The sequence below is a fragment of the Portunus trituberculatus genome, chromosome 14 (assembly GCF_017591435.1).
Source record: "Portunus trituberculatus isolate SZX2019 chromosome 14, ASM1759143v1, whole genome shotgun sequence".
NCBI classification, from domain to species: domain Eukaryota; kingdom Metazoa; phylum Arthropoda; class Malacostraca; order Decapoda; family Portunidae; genus Portunus; species Portunus trituberculatus.
The window spans coordinates 14,187,586-14,210,316 of NC_059268.1; the positions used below are offsets into that span (position 1 = coordinate 14,187,586).

Consider the following 22,731-nt stretch of genomic DNA (forward strand, 5'->3'; position numbering starts at 1 on the left):
TATAATGTACACTAATGTATGTATGTACGTAACTTTGTAATGTTGATGATCTTAAATTTATGAAGGGAGGGAGAGTAAAACGGGAAAGACACTAAACCTCAACCTGTGGAATGTAAACAAAGTGCGCATCATTGTATCGCGTACAAAACTTATGTACCACATTTCCACAAGGCTTTCCATTTTATCCATTGTAGAGTCATGATTTCAGGTGGTTCTTTTAGCTTGCAAGGAAGATATGATCTCACCAGCCTTCTTAATAATTTTCCACAAAGCTTTCCATTTTATCCATTGTAGAGTCATGAGTTCAGGTGGTTCTTTTAGCTTGCAAGGAAGATATGATCTCACCAGCCTTCTTAACCCCTTCAGTACCGGATGTGTGTTTTGTGACACGTGTGTGTCACGGCTGAGTTCACGCGCCAGGAACCGAAGGTGCTCCCCGTGACACGCACATACCACGGTTATAAGCTGTGTGTATTGAGGGCTCTCAAGGCCTCGATTTCTGGGTTATTTCTACCCACGTGGTGGCAAGTGTCTGTGTTTACAAACATAAGGCTGCAGCCATTCGTGGGACGGTTTGAAACTTAATAAACTTTGACCAATGAGTTATTGTCAGTGCTGTGACGTAATTTGTGAAGACCAATCATCATATTATATATTTTTTTTATACATCATATTTTCTGACCTATGTATGGCAACACATGCTTGTCGAGTGCCGCAATGCGATATTCTCTAGCTTCTGTTCAGTGCTGCCTGAAGTTTTTTTGTGGTAGCACGCGTGGATTTACTTCGCAATTATGGATATCTCTACAACTGACAGTGAAGATGAATATGATGGTGGGACAAAAGTGAATTTGAGGTGTCTGATGTCTCAATGGAAGGTGATGATACTTTGTTTGATCCTGAAGCTATCAGTGATGTAGAGAGTGATGCTAGCAGCGGCGACGAGAGTATTGAGACGTTGTCCGCCAGCAGTGGCCTGTCATGCAGCCCTCCTGCCTCACCCCCCACAGCTGCTAGTAGACAAACAGATTTCACACCTCTTTCAGACCCATTCTCTGACACCAGACCTAACCCTCTACTTACAAGTAACACTGATTTTCCTAATGTACATCCTAGTATTATTCTACATCATGAAGCTAGTGCTATGAGTGATCCAGACTGTTTTCAGTTATTCATGGGGAAAGATGTGATTGCTGCTCTGTGTCTCTGGACTAACACACGTGCTGCATATTTTTTTTTACTCAAATGACATGTTGTGGGGTTCCTCTGATAGAAAACATAAAAATAAATAATATAGTGTGAACAAGGTGTATGTGAGAAGCTGAAAACTACCGCACGGACGATGCGGAGGAGTGCGTGGGCAGTCGGTTCGGCAGCGAAATGTCTTGTTTACATAAGGTTGACGGGTCGGTAACGATGGGGTTAATAGAGTCTGCTGACTTGAACATAGTAGAGACAGTAGATGAAGTCAAGATGGTGGCGAGCAATGCTATTAGTTTTCTCGCCTTTCTCCTGTCTGTGAATAATATCCAGCTTCACTTCAAGAGTAAGAGACTTCCTGGTCTTCTTAGCAACACTAGGCAATATTGGAGGGCATTTTGGTGGTAAGTTGAGTGAGGGAAGACAAGCTGCTGCTGATGCTGTTATTGTTTTGAACACGGGGAGTGAGTGGTGAGCGTGTTGTCCACGAGAGGCGCTGGTGTATTCAAAAGCCTTTCGGCTTGCATGATACAGCGGGGATTTCAATCTTGGAAAAAATTACCTAGATAAAACTTCGTTAAACCGAGTTTGGTGTTCGTTAAACAAGCAGATGATAGTAAAGTGAAATCGTTGTGCGCAAAATTTCGTTGTGTGAACCTTCGTTAAGTGGGGGTTGCCTGTACTCTGGGAGACTTACCAGGCCCAGTTTAAAATGCTGGCGGACATCCATAGTTGGAGTGAGAAGTGGACCCTGTAGATATGTGGCCTGCCTATGTGGCCAAGGAGTGAATGTTCTGGGCCAAATGATACCAGTCCAGAGGAGATCATGCAGGGATGTGGTGGAAGTCATGCAGTGCTACTTTGGCCACCTCCAGCAAGCCAAGGTGCAGAGGGCGATTCTCTAAGGTGCAGTGAGCGGCACAGGCAAACGTCTTACACAGTTGGCACAGGAGTTGGGTAGACCCAGTTAACTAGGTATACCCAATGGCACAGGAAGACATGGCAAGTCTTCAGGTCAGGGACTGCTTTATAGATGCCCTTCAAGACACATCTGCACTTATTTATGAAGCATGCCCACCCAAGAGATGTGCAGGAGGCATCAATGTGTGCCTTTGAGATGGAAGTCTTCCTGAGAACCACAACTCAGCATTATCCTGTCGTGCATTAGGAACAGACACCCTGCCTCATCAGGTGTACAAAAACCAGCAAGGCCAACTGCCAGCAGGAGAGTTCTGGTGGCTTCAGAGGAGCTTGCTAGGCATGTGGTGAAGTGGGGCTCAAGATGATGATAATAATATTATATAATAATGATATATATGAAAAATGCAAGTTCCTAAAAGACTGGTAGAGAACTAGCAGAAAGACAGACAAATGTCTTGAAGCCTTCCTCTTGACTTCAAGTTGTAGGATGGAAATACAGAAGCAGGGAGGGAGTTCCACAGTTTATCAGTGAAAGATATGAATGATTGAGTGTGCTGGTTAACTCTTGTATTAGAGAAGACAGAATAGGGATGAGAAGAAGAAAGCCTTGTGCAGCAAGGAGGAGGAGGGAAAGCATGCAGTTAGCATTAAAATAGCGAAAAAAGATAGATGCAACATTTCAGCGGTGAAAAAGAGGCTGAAGAGTCAGTCAGTCAGAAGAGGGAAGTTGAGACGAAAAGCTTTTCATTCCATCCTATCTAATAAAACTGTATGAGTGAAATCCCCTCAAACATGCAAAGAGTACTTCATACAAGAACAGATAAGGCCCTTGTACAAAGTGCTAAGTTAGAAGGGTTATAAAAACTGATGGAGTTGTCTCAAGATGCAGCAGTGTGGCCAGACCCCCAGGTCCTGGTCACTAAGGAACACTGATCACAAGGGTCTTTTGCCCTTAATGTTGGAGCTGCAGTCAGAATCCCAAGGAGGTAAGATATTGGGAAACAGATAGGCTAAATGATGGGGTGATGATGCCTCAGCTGGGGTACTGCACACTCCTACCCGGAATAAACTGTTATCTCAAAACAGCTTTCGTGGTCATGCGAGTGGCTAGCACTGTTCAGTTAATGGTGGACACTGGCTCAGAGTGAATGTTTGTGAAAGAAGACTAGATAGATGTGTACAATGGTCATAAGTTCTGCAGAGACTGTGTGGTGTCATTGAACATGTAGTCAAACAGCACCCAATGATGGTGAATGTCAATAGAGGACGTGTATTGGGGCTGATGCCTGTTTTCATCGCTATCCTGGAAGACCCATGCCTGCTGGGGATCAACTTTCTTGCACGCTTTGGAGCATGTGCAGATCTCCAAGAGTGAAAATTGAGGACGTGTGGTGAAGAAGTATCCGTGATCCTCGGAGGCAAGAATCAAGGTTAGAGAAGTGAAAAGCAGGACCAAGTGTCTCACCAGGGAGATGAAGGAATTTTCTGCTGGCAGGAAAGAGAGGATGTTCACCTGCCCACACCTGCAATGCTACTGCCTCAGGTAACATCTCCCAGAGTGAGAATGAGTGAGGTACCTGCAATGAAAGCACAGAGGAGCATTGTCAGACCAGTGGTGGCTGTTGGATTAGTATGCTAATGTCTTCACCCATGGTGACTTGGACCTGGCCTGCAATTCCTAGCAAAGCACACTATTTATACAAGAGATAGTCACCCCATCAAGCAATCTTTGTTGTGAGTGGCACCTGCTAAGCAAGATAGGTAGTGCATATCTGGAGTGTTTCTACCACAACCTTTTTGGAGAAGAATTAACTGTGTGGACTGACCACTCTGCCTTTCACTGGCTCAACACACTAAAGAAGTCAAAGGGATAGTTTGCAAAATAATTGGGCACCTCACTTGATGGGTGCATAATAATGCTGACAGCCTCAGCTAACATCCCTGTGAGCCTGGTTGTGCCTCGTGCTGCTGCAAAGAGCCTGATATTCAGTGCCAGCATGTGCAGGTCTCCATAGATGCACAGGAAGCCAGTGTACAGTGGAGGGATCCTGATTTGGCCCTTGTGATTGGTGGCCAGAGGCTAATGGGGCATGGCCATGGTGGAAGCAGGTGTCACCAGAGACCCCCTCCACCATGTACCTGATGGAGTAGTGGGAGACTGTAGCTGGAGCAGTGTGTACTTAAATTGGCACTTGGTACATACCAGGAAGAACAGTGGTTCTGCATGTGAGCTAGAAAGAACTACTGAGGGAGGCACATGGGGGCAACACCAGTGGCCATGTTAGTGTGAAGAGGATGCTGGGTTGGCTGCACCAATAGGTGTATTAGATCAGCCTATGGCAGGACAAGTGGTGCCATGCCTACCATGTGTGTGGCCGAGCAGGGTCCTGACAAGAAGACACACGCTCCTCTGTAGCGGTATCAAGTTGGGTCACCCATGGAGATGGTGGCAGAATTTCTCATCATGCAGGTGTTCACATGCTATGGAGTGCTGGGTGAGCTCACTCAAACCAGGGACGAGAGTTTGAGTTGCAGGGGTTTCAGGAGTGATGAAAACCTGCAATTTTGGGAGTGATGAAAACCTGCACTACGCCCCTGCACTATCAGAACGACAGGATGGTGTAGTAGTATAATGCCACACTGGCAAGTCAGTTGGCTGATCAGAAGGACTGGGATGACTGGCTGCTGTACGCTCTTATGTTGTACTGCTCCACCAAGCATGAGGCAGTGAGGTACACACCTGCTCAGCTGATGTCTAGATGTGAGATCTGCTTACCTGTGGATCTGGCCACAGGGAAGCCACTTGATGGGGATGCAGAAAGTGCACTCAGTGTGCCATGGACCTGCACACTGAAGATACAGACAAGTGGCTCCTGTAATGCACTACTTACACATTAATTTCATGTAAAATAATCTTCAAGTTGTGTATAGACTATTTTCAACTTAAAATTACTTCAATTATCAAATCCCAAAGTATGTACCTTAACAGATGGGATACCCTGTATATATAGTACATTTTGCAGCTAGAATTTGGTACTTCTTATTTACGTCTTTAGAGACAAGAATGTGTGTTCAATAGTTGTATTAATTCCTTGCACTTTATTGTTATTACAGGTTTTTGACTCTCAAGCCATCTGAATTTGCCAATGGACCAGCTATGTCTGGACTTCTTACGAAAGAGGAGAGCTATTCTTTACTGATGAACATTTCTTCCCCTGGAGTAGCACCTCTTCCGTCAACTATTTGTAAAACGTGCAAAAGTCGACAAAAGCTTCTCACACCTCCTCGAAACGTGGAATCAAATTATATGGAAAGACCAAAAGTCCGTCAGTGGTGCGAGTGTGCTGGAGAAATGGCAGATGTCTTGCTGAATGAACAGTTAGTGGATTGTTCTTTATCATTTTCTGTGAGCAGTAACATTTACATCCATGGTATGCATGTGCCAACTCAAATTCTTTCTGAAAATGTACCAGAGCATTTGACATTTCCTATGAGTTATTCAGAATATTCAGAATTAATATACGCCTTTCTTCAAGACTCCGATGGCTGCAGACTCACTTACACACACTTCACTGCACGTGTGCCTTGGAATAGCTCTGTTGAAGTCATATTTAATAGGCCAATTATGATTACACCTAATAAAACATATAAAATCGTAGTGGTGCTAAACAAAGTAGGAAGATATCCTCTCTTTCACATCTCACCTCAACTTCATCTGGACTCTGTAACATTTAGTTTCGGCAGAGAGAGAACGCGTGATGGTCTAGGACTTATAAGAGCTATAATATTTGGTTATCCTTCTTAGATTACACTGCTTATTTTAGAACATACAGTATCTGGTTCTTAAGTTGTGTGTTCCTTTTAGTTGAAATGCAGAGTGAAATAAATACACAATAATTTTGTTAGTGGTGTGTAGTTATGAGAGAGAGAGAGAGAGAGAGAGAGAGAGAGAGAGAGAGAGAGAGAGAGAGAGAGAGAGAGAGAGAGAGAGAGAGAGAGAGAGAATTTACTTATAATTAATATCCATGCATTCATTTTGTCAACATTATATGATCACTAAAAATGCAGAATTACTTGGCATTGAAAAATCAATCATAATCCTGTTAATCTATATGTAGTTTGTGTAAAGAGACATTGGAAGTATTGGATTATTGGCAGATTTATAAGTAAAGCAGTACATTATTATTTGTACATAAAAATATACTATCATTAAAAAAGCAATTCACAACTTAGATGTGACAATGCAATTTCTGATAATCATCATGTAAAGGTAGGTTGACTTATGCCATTTTGTGACTGAAATTTTACGTAGGTAGAGTTTCCAACTCAAAATCAGTGGCTATTGACTGGAGAAAGCAGTCGCAAAACAAGACCAACAAGTTGCTCTTGTTAGCCGATTTGTGACGTCACAGATTAAGCTTTGAAAATAATTACAGTAAAAAAGATTGCACAAATAATCGTTTGACGAAATAGCGGTCACTCTACAAAAACTGTTTCCTTCAATGCGGAGTGTTGTTGGAGGTGAGGATGGAAGACTTATCAGGATTTAATTTGATCACAATTGTGCAAAATCTTCTAAGATTAGTGTGTGATAGACACTTCTTTCTTTCCTTCTACTTAGCCAGGGACACATCCACAAGCATTTTCTTTTCTGTTGACTCTCCCGGTATGCCAAAAGAAGGGCAACCACAGCTTCAGCATCATCACTGGAGGAAGACATCTTGGCAGATAGCGGATTGTTTACATTCACCTCCCGCCAAGGCGCCAACTAGTCGATACTTTCCAGTGTGACACTCCAACTAGAAGGGATGAGTCGGAAACTCTACCTACATAAGATTTCAGTCACAAATTGGCAAGTGTAAAGCTGCCTTAATTGTGAGAAAGAGAGGGATGGAGGGGGAGGGAAAGAGGGTGGGTGGGAGGGAAGGAGAGGTGGGGATAGGGGAGTGGGGAAATGGGAGAGGAGAGAGAGAGAGAGAGAGAGAGAGAGAGAGAGAGAGAGAGAGAGAGAGAGAGAGAGAGAGAGAGAGAGAGAGATTTAAAGTGATGGTAAAGAAGCTGTACATGCTGCTGTAAAAGTTCTATAAAAATATATTCTTGAAGCAAGAATCTCAGATTGATGTAATTGTTTGATGTATTACTTGAAGACTAATAAAATACATTTTTCTATGTTATACCAATATGACTTACTACATTAACTATTAACTACCTTGGGATGTCTTAGCCAAATAACACTTATGCCAAAGCTCAAGTTTCAGAAAAGAATATACTATATGAACTTTAGTTAGCTATTATAAATTCTGAAAAGCTTATTTTATACAATCATTTATTTATGAATGTTTCACTTGACCATGAAATACAAATTAGAAAAAAACTAACATGAGAGTGGAAGGGATAGTATTATTCTTAAGTTACAGAAAAATTTTCTTTGTAAACCAGTGACTGAAAATGTCAGAAAACTGTCATTGATGAAGAAGGGATAGTTGTCTGAAAGGTTGTGTCAAGTTGATAGATGGAAGAACTGAATTTTTGAGGCAATGAACAATACTAGTTTTTTGTTCCAGTCAATATTTACCCAGTTTGCAAGCTGTTTCCAAAACTATGTTTCCTGGTGTGGATAGACCTTAACACTTCTCACAATTCTTGTTACCTCTTCCGCTTTGTATAGTTTGATAGGTCCTTCTTCCCTTCAATGTGTTCTGGTCTTTCCACTATCTGTAGAAGGAAAGCAATGAGTCCAACACAGGAAACATTATCTATACACCTGAGATACTGCATTTCCTCCATGCCTGTACCAGGAACTCTTTCATTGCACTTACTATCCTCTCTTTTTCTCTCTAATTCCTCCCTTGATAAAGGCCTAGCACCGTGAGGACACCACCATCATCTTCTAAACTCACTATAATTACTGTTATGTAGCCTATTAACCTGTCTCTCTTCATATCTAACAGTCAATAAGGAAATGCTCTCTAGTCTCCCTCTCCTCTACGACTGTTACATCCATGCATAAGCTTGTCCCTGTTCCTAGCTTTCACCTTAGGCATTCCTGTTCTTGCCTTCACTAACAGCTTACCACCGGAGTCTCCTATATGCCAATGGAGTGCCTCAGGTCTCTCCTTCCATTTGTACTATTTTAATATGGTCTTTGTTTCCATCTCTGCCTGCCACCTTTAATATTCTGTTGCCTAATACCCACTCTCCATATACCTGACTATTGAACTCCATCACCTTGCATTTCCTGTCACTGTACCTAACATCCCACTCTCGTCCATATATGCTGGCTACCTGCAGCAACTCCTCCATGTCCTGCTTCCTCTCTGTCATTTGTTCTGTCATCAGTATCAGTATAGGCTAAACATACTAATCTCCTATCCCCAACTTTTACACCCTTCTCTGTCATCCTAATTCTTGCTATTAACTCCTCCATGCAGATATTAAATAAGGTTGGTGACATCACATATCCCTGATGCACTCCAATATTGTTTCATCTAACTTGTATAGTATACTAATATCTTATATCATGAACTTCACCTCATTTTCCTCATCTATCTTTCTAATTACCAGCACTACCTTCCTGTCTCCCCCTCTGTGTGCAACTAATGTCAACAGTTTGTTCCTGTCTACCCTATAGTAAGTCTTTTCTTCATCTAAGAAAATCAAATACAGCTCCTTCCCTAGCTTGTCATTTCTTTCAAAATATTCATACCTATACATTCCCCAGACTGCCTCTACTCTGCCTAAAACTACTCTGTTCTCCAAGGACCATATTTTCTTCCATTCAAGACTCAATTTATTTATCACCCATACAAAAACTAATATGGGTCTGTAATTACCAGTGTCCTCCCTTGGCCTTCCTCCTTTGTGTTTAAGTGTGATCCTAGTCCTGTCCCAATCCTGAGGCACCTCCCCAATCTCTAGTATTTTCTTGAACAGCCCAGTTAGTGCCTGTCTTAATGTTCCCCACCTATAACTCACCTATAATGCCATCTGTCCCACCTGCTTTCCTTATCATGATAGCTCTCACTGCTAGAACTGTTTTGCTCCTCTATCTCAATATCTTACATCCCCCGAGATTTATTACTGTACACATTTTCTGTTTCTTCCTCCTCCTCCTATCAAATCATCCTGCACCAATACTGCTCCACTATGGCCACCACTTCCTCCTCGCTGCTTGTATCCTTGCCATTTACCTTCAGTTTCACCTTGAGTATTGCTGACCCACCCAGGTTTCTCCGTATGGCATCTCAATGCTTATTTTTCTATTTCTCTCTGTGGAATATTGTTACAGATCACTGCCTGTTCTCCCTTCCACTTCTCAATCATACTTCTGATGATTGCCAGTGCTTTCTTTGCATCTATATACCTATCCCATGGCTTTGCTCATTCTATTTCATACCTTCCTCATAATTTTGCCAATCTAGCTAAGTTCCTTTGTTTTCTATTTTCTCTTCCTGTCTCCTAGTGCCTTAGCCTCATCCCACCCTCCTTTCAGTCTGGTTTTCCCTATCTTTATCTTCTTTATATCCATTGTCATCTTTGCTGGCACCCTATGTTCTGCTTGAAGTCACACTCCCGTTCACTTAGTGTTCTTCCTACCTCCTCTTTCTCACCTGGCAGGATTTCTTTCATATCTCTGCAGTACTTCACCCAGTTTACTTTCATTAAGTCCCACTTCACTTTCCAGTTTTCTACACTTCATTCCTGTCTTCTGTACATCTCCTGGTCTTCCCACAGGTAATGCCTATTATGAAGGGGTCTGAAATATCAATTACTTCATTTTCCATATCCTACATTCCTGTTGTTCTACCTGTTCATTCACCATGATGTAATCTATTGCCAACTCACTTCTCTCTCCATTTCACAGGATTTTCCAACTCCCAGTTCTTGATCCTCATTCCCAGGTCGGCAGCAAAATCTAGGATTAGCTGCCCATTTCGTTTCACTGTCTCCCCCCCATTAACCCTGTGTGTCCATTTTGATCATCCATTATAACCCATTTTTGTCCTCCTCTCTCCTTCAAGTTAGCCACTGCCTCAAAGTTTCTTGTTATCCTCATCATTCCCCCGGCTCTCCACCACTGTCACAGAGCATAGGACTCCTTTTCTTTTGCTTGTCTACCTCTGCTATAACTACCCTGCCTCCTTCACAAGTCACTGCTGTCATGCCACCCTGTCTCTACTCCTATCACAACATAATCCCTCCCTTCTATCAATAACCTCCACCTTCCCTCACTTCATCCGCCGCTTGTATTCAGGAAGGCATGCAGCATCTCTCCTTGCCGTGCTCCTCCTAGTGGTGAGCTCACTGCATCACATTTCAGGCTACCCATATCTTGCTCGGGGACCGGCACTCCAGCACCTTAGTTCTTATAACAGCATTTTCGTTGCCTTTGGTCGGTTTCCCGCCTACATGGAGAAAAGTTTAGCGGTACACGAGAAGCAACCGCCATGTCACCGGCTAATTGTATTTTTCCCTATAAACAAGCGTGGTGAGGACACGAGCATTTCCTCTCGTTCTCTTTCAGTCTAGCTTGATGATAACCGTCCTTAAAATAATATAATTGTAACCTATACCTCCTATAATATGAACATCTGTAAGTACTCCAACCTTGTATTTTCCGCCGTATTTGACCGGTATGTCACTGCACAGATATCCACTCACCTCAAGATCCTCTATAGAAATGGCGACGTTCCACTCACTTGGGTATAACTAACAAGTAATACTTTCTATAATATGAACATCCATACCCCAATCTTGATTTCTCCGTCGTACCTAATCAATGTCACTTGCACTCTCCTCCGGATTCCCTACAGAAATGGCGACGTTCTAGTCATTGGGTACTGCAGTAGCCAATAAATGAGATAAAACTATAAGCACTAAGAATCATTCTGACAAGAGGGTTGAATAGTAAACTGGAAACAAAATTTGATCGGAATCCTTTCCTAAAACGATTCGGTTGTGATTCGATTCAGATATGTCTTCCTCAGAGAGGACCGATTTTTTTTCCGTATCACATCAATGCATTCAAACTAAACCATTGGGGATAAAATACCTAAATCTTCGAAGTACTATAGAAGAAACATAATAAAATGTATTCGTACAATCATAAATAAGACACCGTTTCACTGCTAAAATATAAGTAGAGTTTGTAGGAGACTTCTATGAACTTCTATGAGGATTGAGGTGCGCCATAACGATTTGAGATATGATTCAAATAACTTATCCAGAAATACATCTGTCGATGTAGCACATAAAACTGTGATTTACCATACAAAATGAGTTCACATCAATATAATTCACTACAGTAGAGACAGTAAACCATGTTACTGGAATATACAGTACAAGCATCCAAACAATAACGCGAATCAAGTGTTCCTGAAAGTTTGAAGCTTCATACCTGGCTGGTTCACACGATTGTTTTTATGTGTTATGTTCTGAGAGAGAGAGAGAGAGAGAGAGAGAGAGAGAGAGAGAGAGAGAATTTTACCCAAAAATCGATAAAACCTAATTGTTGCATGGCTTCATTGGGGCAGCAAAAACTTGACCGAAACTGTAGATGTCCACATCTACTTTTTGCTGCACTAGTGGGTGGCAGAATTAATCACATTTCTATATTGGGAATTTTCTGTTAATTTTACTCAGCTCGGAGACAAATTAGCGACTGTCGTGTCCAAAAAGTTAAATATAATTTATACAAAGGGTTTCTACAAAAATATACATTGACCGAGACTAGAGCTAATGATTCCACATATGTATGTATATCCACTTCTGTAAAGTCATCACTCGGGTGGATATGTGCAAGGTAAGTCAAATTGCTCAAAGTAATCGATGATGACATAAAAAACCGGAAAGCCATGACTTCATCAGCTCTGTCCCAGGCCATGCCGTCCACTTACTGCCACTCTGGTTGTTAATTTGTTTCTACGAGTAGGTAGAAATTTCTTGTATCTCTCCTGTGAGGATTCTTAGATATTTGAGTTGCATACTTCTTTAGCGGAACATCTGTGTACAGGAAATGTGTAATGTCCAACATGACTCATTCAGTTCTGAATAGCGACCTGGCGGTGATTGCGCCACGGTAGAGGTAAAGCAATCTTGCCAGGAAGGTTTTCGCACTTTGTAGGTACGTACCTTAAATTGTGACGACAAATATTACTGTGTTAAATAAACCATCAACATATCATGCAATTATAACGGAGGAGAATCCCACAGCAACTATGTTCGGTAGGATACAGTGTATAAGCTTTGTTGCCATGAAAATAAGGTTGAAAATGACGGCTTACTGTGCAGGCAACAGTGCTACTGATGACGGTGGTGATAGTGCGTGGAGGGTGAAAGTAATGGTGTTCACCCATTCCAACTAATACTGTAGCATCATGCCTGGCCAACTTACGACATGTTTGCCCCAGGTGACGCACACACATGCTACGTGGGGGTGCATTGCGTATTGCTCTTCCAAAAATCCCGAACTTTCTTTTTTTTTTTCTCTTTTTTTCATTGATCTTTAATCATAACATACATTATAAAACAAAAAGTTATCGCTAAGTAAACACATTTAGCAGTCAACAACTGATGGAATAAAAAGAAGCACTTCCATAACTCTTCATTGACCAAAGCGCCCACCTAACCTAACCTAGCCTGCAGCATGATTTCACATACACACACACACACACACACACACACACACACACACACACACACACACACACACTGAGCATATGAAATTTTCACGCTTCATCATTACGACTGATGATGAAATCAGAAATTACTGAGAAGGATGAAACACCAGCAGCAACAGCAGCAGGTTGCGCGCTTACACAATCAAAGAAGGAAAAATTCATAGGTGCTCCTGTAGCCACGTTCCACTAACAGTTGGTGAAGGTTTCTATGGTCGTTGTGCTTTAGTGATCCTACACATTTGCGTACACCAAATAATTTGGTGAGATGACGAAGCATTAGTTTTACGAGCTAACTGCGCTAAACTCAAGCAAAGCACAAGATGATGCCTGAGCTAAATATTAAACCACTACCAAGGCAACTAGTAAAAGCAATCAATTGCAGCAATTTTTCGGCACAACAATAAGGTCTTCCACAACTGACAACTACTTTGGTAATTGCTAGTTAGCGCATTCAGCTGCCACAACTTAAGTTTCAAAATAGGACTTTCACACAGTGGCATTAGCTGCAACCACAGCCCGTAACCACTCAGTAACTCAGGGCTTCGTAAAGAAAGGTTAATATGACTTGCATGAAGTATAAGGATATCAACATGTTAATGAATGTATCACGATGCCTGTGAATGATAAAATGACAAGATCCGACCTGAAAACGCAGTTAAAAATTTGCTCGTTCGCGCATAAATGGTTACACGAAATTTGACAAAATTCTCTCCACTCTTGTAAACAACATGGAACGCACATATGTTCTTCCACTCATGTTGCATCTATCCTATGCGTGCAACAGGGCAAAATGATAGTCGCGAAAAGCTGTGCCAACAAACTTGCTATCAAAGGGAATCACTGGATACAACCAACTACCACGTGTGAGGAAGGGGCGTCTTCAAAGATCGGAACGAGCAGCGCCTGACCGTTATACTTACTGTGAGAAAGAGAAAAAAAAGTAGTAGTAGTAGTAGTAGTAGTAGTAGTAGTAGTAGAAGTAGTAATGGTGGTGGTTGTGTTTGAATGATTACTATCTATCATCGTCAGAGTAAATATTGCTGAAAGTGTGGAAGAACAGACTTATGCCGTAGATGAACAAGAATATTTATAATCTACCGATGTTCCATACTTTGGAGGTACATTGATGGTACCAGGCAGCTCGTCGCTCTGTAAAGTGAGGAAGAGAAAGCAAGGTTCACTTCAAGGTTGGAGGGTGCAGTGCGAAGGGAGGAGGCGGTGCGGACGTGACCCGAGACACATAACTTATACTGAGACTGTGAAATGTGAAAACCTCATCGTCATGCCATATGCCATTAACCATAGTGAGATGTTATCGCCTGACTATATGACTAATATCTCTCTCTCTCTCTCTCTCTCTCTCTCTATTTCTTTTTTGAGATGAAGAAGTAGTAGAAAAAAAGTGTTGTTCTTCAGTGAAACTTAAAACATGCTGTGAAACACTCATGGCAGCAGATTATTTCCCTTACCAAGGCAACACAAGGAAGCGTAAATGTAGTAACCTAGATAATGCAGTGACCATGCCCCAGAATTTGAGAGAATAGCCCCATAACCATCAAGGTCACAGATAGGGAACCTAAGTACTGACCATACAGCTTAGCAACGCAAGATCAACGTCCCAACGCCTTCGCCGACTTTGATTAAGTAACGTTAGAAATGAAAGCAGAAGCCAAGATGTCCTGTACCATGGTATACGGTAAAGATCTTTTTGATTAATCTTACAAATCATGATAGATAAAAACTAATACCTACTCGCTGTGAGAAAGCTAATCAGCACATGATCAAAGGTCTCTCCATCTTTACCAGTTTATAATGTAAAGGTAAAACTGAAAAAAAGAAAAGAAAATGCTAAACTGCGCTATGCCACGGCGGGCTTTGTGGATCTTGTACTTCGTGATGCAGGCATATGCTGTGGAACACAAGACCAGTTGTTACACTCCTATTACAACAATATGCGCTTCCTGCATCTACGCCAATGAATTATTCATCTTCCATAAAAACAAATTTCTTCTATAAACAGAGTACTGGCTGTTGCCATGCTGACAAGAAGTCCTGACCATTGAAGATCTAATGGACTCGTGTCAGTGATACATTTCCTTACTGATGCGATGCAGCGGCTTGTTCGTTTGACACTTGACAAAAACCAGGCCGCCATATGCACTGCCAAGTTTGTGCAATCTGTCATTATATAAAAAAAAAAAAAAAAAAATGTGAAGAGACTAAGAAATATACATAATCTAAATCAAACAAAAACTTTCTTTTTCTGTTCTTCCTCCACGAAAACGACTTTGAGAATATAAAAGGAAACTTTGCATGAGAGAAATAAAAGAATGAAAATTCAGATAACTTCTGGTCACTCATGGCCAAGTTGGAGGTTTGTCCTTAAATACACAAAATACGGCATGCAGCACCCTCAAGAGAGTTACGTGCGAAGCTGCACATCATCCATCCATCCATCCCAGCAAGGGGAGCTCCCGGCAACACCCCTGCTGGGTACTTCAGTCGCCCAAATCACGACCACTTTTTTGCAGAATGTGTGTTGCCTTTGTGAAGCAGCAGAAAAGACGATGTGAAATTCTAAATCTTGTTATAGTACTAAATATAAGAGAAATTACAAAAGATGCCAAAATAGTTTTATTTATTACCATTATTTTTTTTTTCGTAAGGATTCTTGAGTAGGAGGCAAGACAAAAGTAATCTCATAAAGCGAGCATCATATCAACTTCAGTGCATCTACTACTAAGCGCCGATTCAGAATTAAGACATTTAAATATTTATAAGTACGTATTATTATACACTAAAGATTTTTTTTTTTTTTTTTTTCGTGCGCTTTGTGCTTTCCTTGCATCTCCCGCAGCGAACCAACAGACATCCGACCCCACACTCCTGAAAGGCGACAGGGAATAGTCACGTGCTGTAAATGTTTGTAATCCCTGCACTTTTTTTCCTGCATCACGGCTGCTTTAAAGGAAAGAAAACTCAGGTTACGCCGATGGTTAAGGAAAAGGATGCAGGGTACTTCCATGAGCATTTCTATATAAATTAATACTAGTTGTGGTAGGTTTAGATAAATTTGAATTGGTTTTCGATACACACACACATCTCTCTCTCTCTCTCTCTCTCTCTCTCTCTCTCTCTCTCTCTCCACGTCATAATGAGAGAGAGAGAGAGAGAGAGAGAGAGAGAGAGAGAGAGAGAGAGAGAGAGAGAGAGAGAGAAGAGAAGAGAAGAGAAGAGAAGAGAAGAGAAGAGAAGAGAAGAGAAGAGAAGAGAAGAGAAGAAGAAGAAGAAGAAGAAGAAGAAGAAGAGGAGGAGGAGGAGGATAACGACAACAACAATAACAACAACAACAACAACAACAGAGGGGGCGACACACTATGTAGCTAGGGCAGAGAGGTGAGCCTGGTGAGTCAGTGACCCGGGATAGTTGTGGTGGTGGTGGAAGGCGGGTCTTGACAGTGACAGGGCCTCACAGGCTTGGACAGGGGTGACGCACACAAGAGAGGGCGAAAGGGCAGCAACACGCTCTGCACAGGTTACTGAGCTAAGATGGCATGCACAGGTTCTCCAAGGAGCGTCAGTGTCGTTGGTCAAATAAAAATTGTACCGATTTCTGGGTCTCTTATGGATCAAAGCAGGATGTGAGGACATCAATCCCTTTCATTTAAAGATGACATGCCCACAGAGAGTTACCAGAGTCCCGGCAACCTTCTTGTCCCAATACGCCTAAAGGAGATGGAACACAAAGAAAACTGCTGGGATGGTGTTCGTGTGTTCAAGATTACTCACTTACGTTTCTTGTACATTCCAGTGATTGAAATGATGCACATAACTAATCACGCTGGCTTGTAGCGAAGATGCAACATTAGTGAACAGTTGCTGTTAATGCCGAGCTGAGGGTGGAGCACGGAGAAAACTAAAGGCAACCACGGTCCATGCAACGCGCTTTACCTTTCCGCTCCTCAACACTTCATGATCTCCATTCTTCTTGAAAGGATCTAGCTAAAGAAGAGAGAGAGAGAGAGAGAGAGAGAGAGAGAGAGAGAGAGAGAGAGAGAGAGAGAGAGAGAGAGAGAGAGAGAGAGAGAGAGATTAACGATATAAATCTAATCAAGAAACTTTCATTAAGGCCATCTAAGGAATAAGTCAACCATTTAACAGTACGGGAATAGCTAAAGAGAATCACTTAATAAACAAAGAAACCCGTTTTTGTCGACAATCCTCACAGCTTCACCGTCTTATACTGAGTATTACAAGTACGTTCAATAATCGTAATATCTTTAAAACAAGTTTGCGAAGAAAATATACCGCAGTCACAATCTTTCATTTGATCAATTCGTCTTCGTTACGATCCAGAAAAGACGTAACACTCATACAACATCGCACTACAAAATGTTTTAAAAATGTATTGCATCCTATTGTTTCCCAACTATAGGTAATATTTCTTAATAAGTTCTTTATTTCTTTTTATTTGAATAGTTTGTCTTTACTTGCTAAGTTTTAATTAATTCTCAAATTCTTCTGTCAGAGAGCTCCGACTCGACCGCCCATGCTTCACATATTATTATTATGTTATCCTACAGTTTAATATATAGTGTGAAATTTATGGCAACAAAGCTACTTTACTTTATCCCAGAAGAAAAACCGATGAAAATCAATGGTACCTTATATGGTGGAAGAAGGTAAACTTGGACACGTTAAGCAAATACACAAAATCAATACGCATAGTCGTGGTCAGATGTCAAGTGACGCAATACATTTCCTTCCACTGTGTTCTGAGCCTTTCCACAATCTTGCGTTCTCTGATAAGAATCTACAGTCCGGTTTTCTATGGAGCTCACCAGTAGATGAGATGACTTGACACAGAGGGAATGCACAAAACACTGTGGAAATGAGTACAGCAGATCACTTGACTTCTTAGAAAGACAGTGCCTAAGCATAGACGGTTGGGACTGAGCGATTGTTTTTTTACGATGTAGTGTTCCCCGCTCACTCCTCGGATATAATCTCCTGAAGGCATTTTTCCCAACGCTGGCTCGTATTTCAGAGTATCGGGTTATAATAACGAATTACTGACCAAAAACCATTGTTGTTAATGTTTTACGTTGAGTTAGATAACGAAGATCGGTAAATGAAGGTAAAAGGGGACCGGTGGAATGAAGAATGCCCGTGGGAAGAAAGGGGTCATGGTAATAAAGTCAAGGACGGAGCGAAAAAAGAAATCCGCAAAAAAAGGAAAGAAAAAAAATGTTCTTGAGGAAACAAGTCTCGGGGATAAAGTCATAGGGAAAATGTCACCAAGTCATGGGATGAAACTTAAACGTTCTATACCTGTGATGAGTAATTGGGGAAAATACGTGCAATGATCGATGTTTGGTTCCTGAATAAAAGGTCAACTCGGATCGTTAAGCTAATGTGTAAAGTCGATAACGAGCAACCATCTCTTTCAACGTTTTCTCTCTGGGACAGCCCGATCACCGCAGTATATATAGGAGTCTGAGGATGGCAGGACGAGTATTAAATGAAAAAGAATTACTTTCTACCAAAGCGCAAGATCCATTGAAAGCTGTAAGTCTCTTCAGCGGCGTCTCTGTGATTCTAGTGACCGTAATAAGGATTCTGAACTATTAATGAGAGAAGTAAAAGAGAGAACATAACTAATGATTTGTATGGGACATGAAATAAATAAGTAAATGAATAAATAAAACACTTTCCTTGACAGAACAAAACAGAAATTACGGGGTGTGCTACACATTCAACAACAACAACAACAACAACAACAACAACAACAACAACTACAACTACTACTACTACTACTACTACTACTACTACTACTACTAATAATAATAATAATAATAATTATTATTATTATAATAATATTACTACTACTGCTGCTACTACTACTACTACTACTACTACTACTACTACTACTGCTGCTGCTGCTGCTGCTGTTGCTGCTGCTGCTCATAACATCAACATTATCAACAAACGAAAGATGGAATTGGATGAGAAAATGAGAAGTTAATGAAGAACAGAAGTCATCGAGAGTGGAGTGGAGAGCCTGACAAGTCTACGAGGCAAGCAACTGGCAGCGTTTGTCTTGTAACATAAAGCACGTTTGCTGACCCATTTTACCGCTAACTAAAACATTTCCGTATTTTCTCATTTGATCAAAGTTTAACACTACAATTTTGCCACAATTTTACGAAGCTATTGGTATTGATGTTGCTGGTGGTGATGATGGTGGTGGTGTTCTAGATCTAGAGACGGATCAGCGAAGTAATCTCAGGAATGAGCAGAGGAAGTGAACTTCTCTAGGTAGCTCTGGGTGAACAAAGTGGCTGGGCATCGCGGTGCACGTGCAGACAGCGATCAATAGCCTGCTTCCGTTCCTCGCGCCGTCAGGACGCAGACAGTTGCTGGGCAGGAATCTCTTGCCTCAAACCGCGCACCATTGCCACCGTGCATTCCGAGACACGTGGTCTGCTGAGCATCCACACCAGCTTGAGCCAGTACGAACCGACAACCAGTACAAATATGACTGGGTCATCCTTCGAGGAAATGTTGTCAAGGGCAGTTACGTGAAAAAATGAAATCACACAGGAAAACTACATGAACTCAGGGATTTGGCAGTCCCTGTACAAAACACACACACACACACACACACACACACACACACACACACACACACATTCATAGGTAATATTCGCATAAAGCTTCCTACTGACTCACTATCATGCCAATATCTAAGTCCATACCAGTCATATAGTCCGATTCTTGCATACAGTTTCCAGATTAAAAAAAGTTTTCTTATAATTATGAAAATGCAAATTGGTGCTATGTTATTTTTGCTATTTGGCGATGCTGCTTTGCAGAGAGCTGCGGTGCGTGAAGTACCTTGGGATGTGGGACAAGGAGGCGGTGTGCAAGAAGTGCAAAAGAGAGGAGGGAGCTCGGAGGATGCAGAGGGAGGGCGGGAGGGTAAGAACGGAAAGAGGATACCCTGCTAAGGAGAGGGTGTCCACGATTAACAGGTGGTGAAGGTTAGCAGCCGCACGCACACAGGTTAACACGCCCCTCATGTTCTCTTACTCGCAACAGGCGCGGTCACTGGAGTGAAGTATCTCGCATAACACTAACAGGTGCCGAACAATCATTGATCTTTCAACGGACACAAAGTGCAAGGCTCACGTGTTGGAGCAGTGGGGCAAGTTCCCTGAACTCGCCACTTTGGCCTCTATTGACCACATACTGTCCACGTGTACATAGTGACGTCACTCCTGACGTCATCGGGGCTGGTCCATTCCATGAAGGAGAGGGGAGGTCTGTCATTCATATTTTGTTTCCGTAATAAGAAAATGAAATACCACTCGCAGATAAATCATGTCGACTATATAATTTCATACATTTAACTACCTAACTAGCATTGTGTAAAAAACACCGAATTGAGTGATTGGTTGACACATACAGATATCTGTAAGAATCACCCGACTTTCCTCTTACTTGAGCTAGAACAGGTGGCCGTTGCCTCAGGTGAAAGTGACGCCTGAGGCATCTCTCACGCTCCAGCTGTGCCTCTTCCGGTCTTCTCAATCTATCTTAACCAAATTTCAACTCCAGAAATGGCCATGGTCATGGTGCGAAAGTATGAAAAAGAGATCATGATGAAAACAAGACGTTTACTTATTTTTCATTAACTTGTTCCAAGATTTTTCTTTCTCTTTATTTAAGTATTAACTCGCTCCCACCTGCACGCTCTTTGCAGCTTCACTCTCTGACAGCATCACTCTTCATCCAGTTCCTACTTTCAGTCACTACAGTTCCCTCCTCTGAGTATACTTCCTCACACGAATTCCTGAACACAGCGTGGGTATATTTTGGTGTTGGTAGCAGGGCAGCTGGAGGGCGAGAGGACGCACGTGAGGACAGCGTGGAGGGAAGAACTCTGCACCATAGTGAGGAACCTGTGGACTGGGAGGCCCTCATTCGATCAAGTAATTGGGTGCGAAGCGATCAAGCTCTTCCATCCTCATACAATGCTGTCTTTTGGTGGAGATTATGATGTTATATATAAGATTATTATGATTGCGTTTGATAATGAAAGGTCGAGCTTCCATCAAAGAAGTGCCTCCATCAAATGATATTTTTTGAAATAGATCTTTCCTATCGCATTAGTCTAAAAGAGGCTGCTGTTATAAATATACATTGCTTGAGGTAATAACTTTTTTCACCCTGCAGAGAAATTCTATCAGGTAAGAAAACGGAGAGAGAGAAAAAGAGAGACTGGTGGCGCACTGCCAATATACCAAAAATGTGAGAAAGCATTCAAGAGTGGCACATCTTTTTAATCCGTTACGTGTCACCTTGAACAGACACATTTGCCGTAGTTTTCATATGTATCAGTTCAGTTTCCTCGCCTTTTTTTTTTTTTTTAACGCTATAAAAAATGTATCTTGATTTCCTAATTTATAAAACCACCTCCTTGCCTTCCGCGATGCAGATCTTTGGCAGGACCCAAAATTCGATATTGAAATAATTTTAAGTCACCGAATTTTCTAGCATTCATAAATTCATTTACGTAACTGACCTACACCAACAGGAAACTCATATTACTGTGATGGTTTGTATTGAAAACATTGTCACTGATGCCGGTGTATGTAAATTAAGCCGATTTATTTTTCATGAATGAATGAATGAGTGGATGGATGAATAAATTAACAAGTTAAATAAATAAATAAACTAACGTAATAACAATGATAAAATAATCACAGTTCGAATGACTTGACACATTATGCTGCTTTCCTAAGCGATAAAAGACAGCACCATCATTACAACAACAATAACATCAACAACATCAAAAACATCATCATCATCATCATCATCATCATCATCATCATCAACAACAACAACAACAACAACAACAACAACAACAACAACAACAACTACTACTACTACTACTACTACTACTACTACTACTACTACTACTACTACTGCTGCTGCTGCTGCTGCTGCTGCTGCTGCTACTGCTACTACTACTACTACTACCACTACCACCACCACCACCACCGCCACCACCGCCACCACCACCCTCTCACAATCGAGAGGGCCGGGTTCGAGTCCCGGGGCGGCGAGGCAAATGGGCAAGCCTCTTAATGTGTGGCCCCTGTTCACCTAGCAGTAAATAGGTACGGGATGTAACGCGAGGGGTTGTGGCCTCGCTTTCCCAGTGTGATGAGTGTGTTGTGGTCTCCGTCCTACCCGAAGATCGGTCTATGAGCTCTGGGCTCGCTCCGTAATGGGGAAGACTGGCTGGGTGACCAGCAGGCAACCGAGGTGAAAAAAAAGTTAATTACTATTTCTACTACTACTACTACTACTACTACTACTACTACCACTATTACTAAAACTATGTAGACGGGTATTAAGCACTGATTAAATGTCAACACGCATTACGGCGCCGCATCATTCCTCTACATCCCACCAAATATACAAGTGTTACTGTTGAGGAACTTTAAAGAGTTCTCTCATCTCGAGCACCGCCGCAGAAGGAAACTCGGAGGCTGGCTGGTACCACCACCACTGCCTCCACCTGGCTAGTCACGCCACGCCACGCCTACAACTGCGCAGTGCCTCGCTCTGCCCGGCAACACAACGCTTCCGTACCATCTCGCCGTGCCTGCCACCAGCAGCCCTCTCTCTCTCTCTCTCTCTCTTACACACACACACAATGATATATATATATATATATATATATATATATATATATATATATATATATATATATATATATATATATATAGATAGATAGATAGATAGATAGATAGATAGATAGAGAGAGAGAGAGAGAGAGAGAGAGAGAGAGAGAGAGAGAGAGAGAGAGAGAGACCTAAGCAAAGATCTATGCTTATAGGCATTTGTTTGTATAATACAA

The 22,731-nt window shown here is 41.8% G+C and overlaps 1 protein-coding gene and 1 long non-coding RNA gene across 9 annotated transcripts in view; one reads left to right on the plus strand and one right to left on the minus strand.

Annotated features, from left to right (window-relative positions):
• LOC123503382 (BTB/POZ domain-containing protein 6-like) overlaps positions 1–7,295 on the plus strand; it is a 23,539-nt gene extending 16,244 nt beyond the window's left edge. For all 6 annotated transcript variants that reach the window (XM_045253091.1, XM_045253090.1, XM_045253089.1 and 3 more), the window contains one exon: positions 5,236–7,295. In XM_045253091.1, coding sequence (XP_045109026.1) covers positions 5,236–5,926 — 691 coding nt within the window. In that variant the 3' untranslated portion in view covers positions 5,927–7,295. The remainder of the gene's footprint in view (positions 1–5,235) is intronic.
• LOC123503385 overlaps positions 1–15,861 on the minus strand; it is a 17,874-nt gene extending 2,013 nt beyond the window's left edge. The window contains exons 1-3 of one of the 3 annotated variants that reach the window (XR_006674438.1): positions 10,783–15,861; positions 7,697–7,836; positions 3,587–3,698 (exon numbers count right to left, since the gene is read on the minus strand). This is a non-coding gene — a long non-coding RNA (uncharacterized LOC123503385). The remainder of the gene's footprint in view (positions 1–3,586; positions 3,699–7,696; positions 7,837–10,782) is intronic. The other 2 variants (XR_006674439.1, XR_006674437.1) reach the window with 2 other exon arrangements.
• Between the last annotated feature and the right edge of the window lie 6,870 nt (positions 15,862–22,731).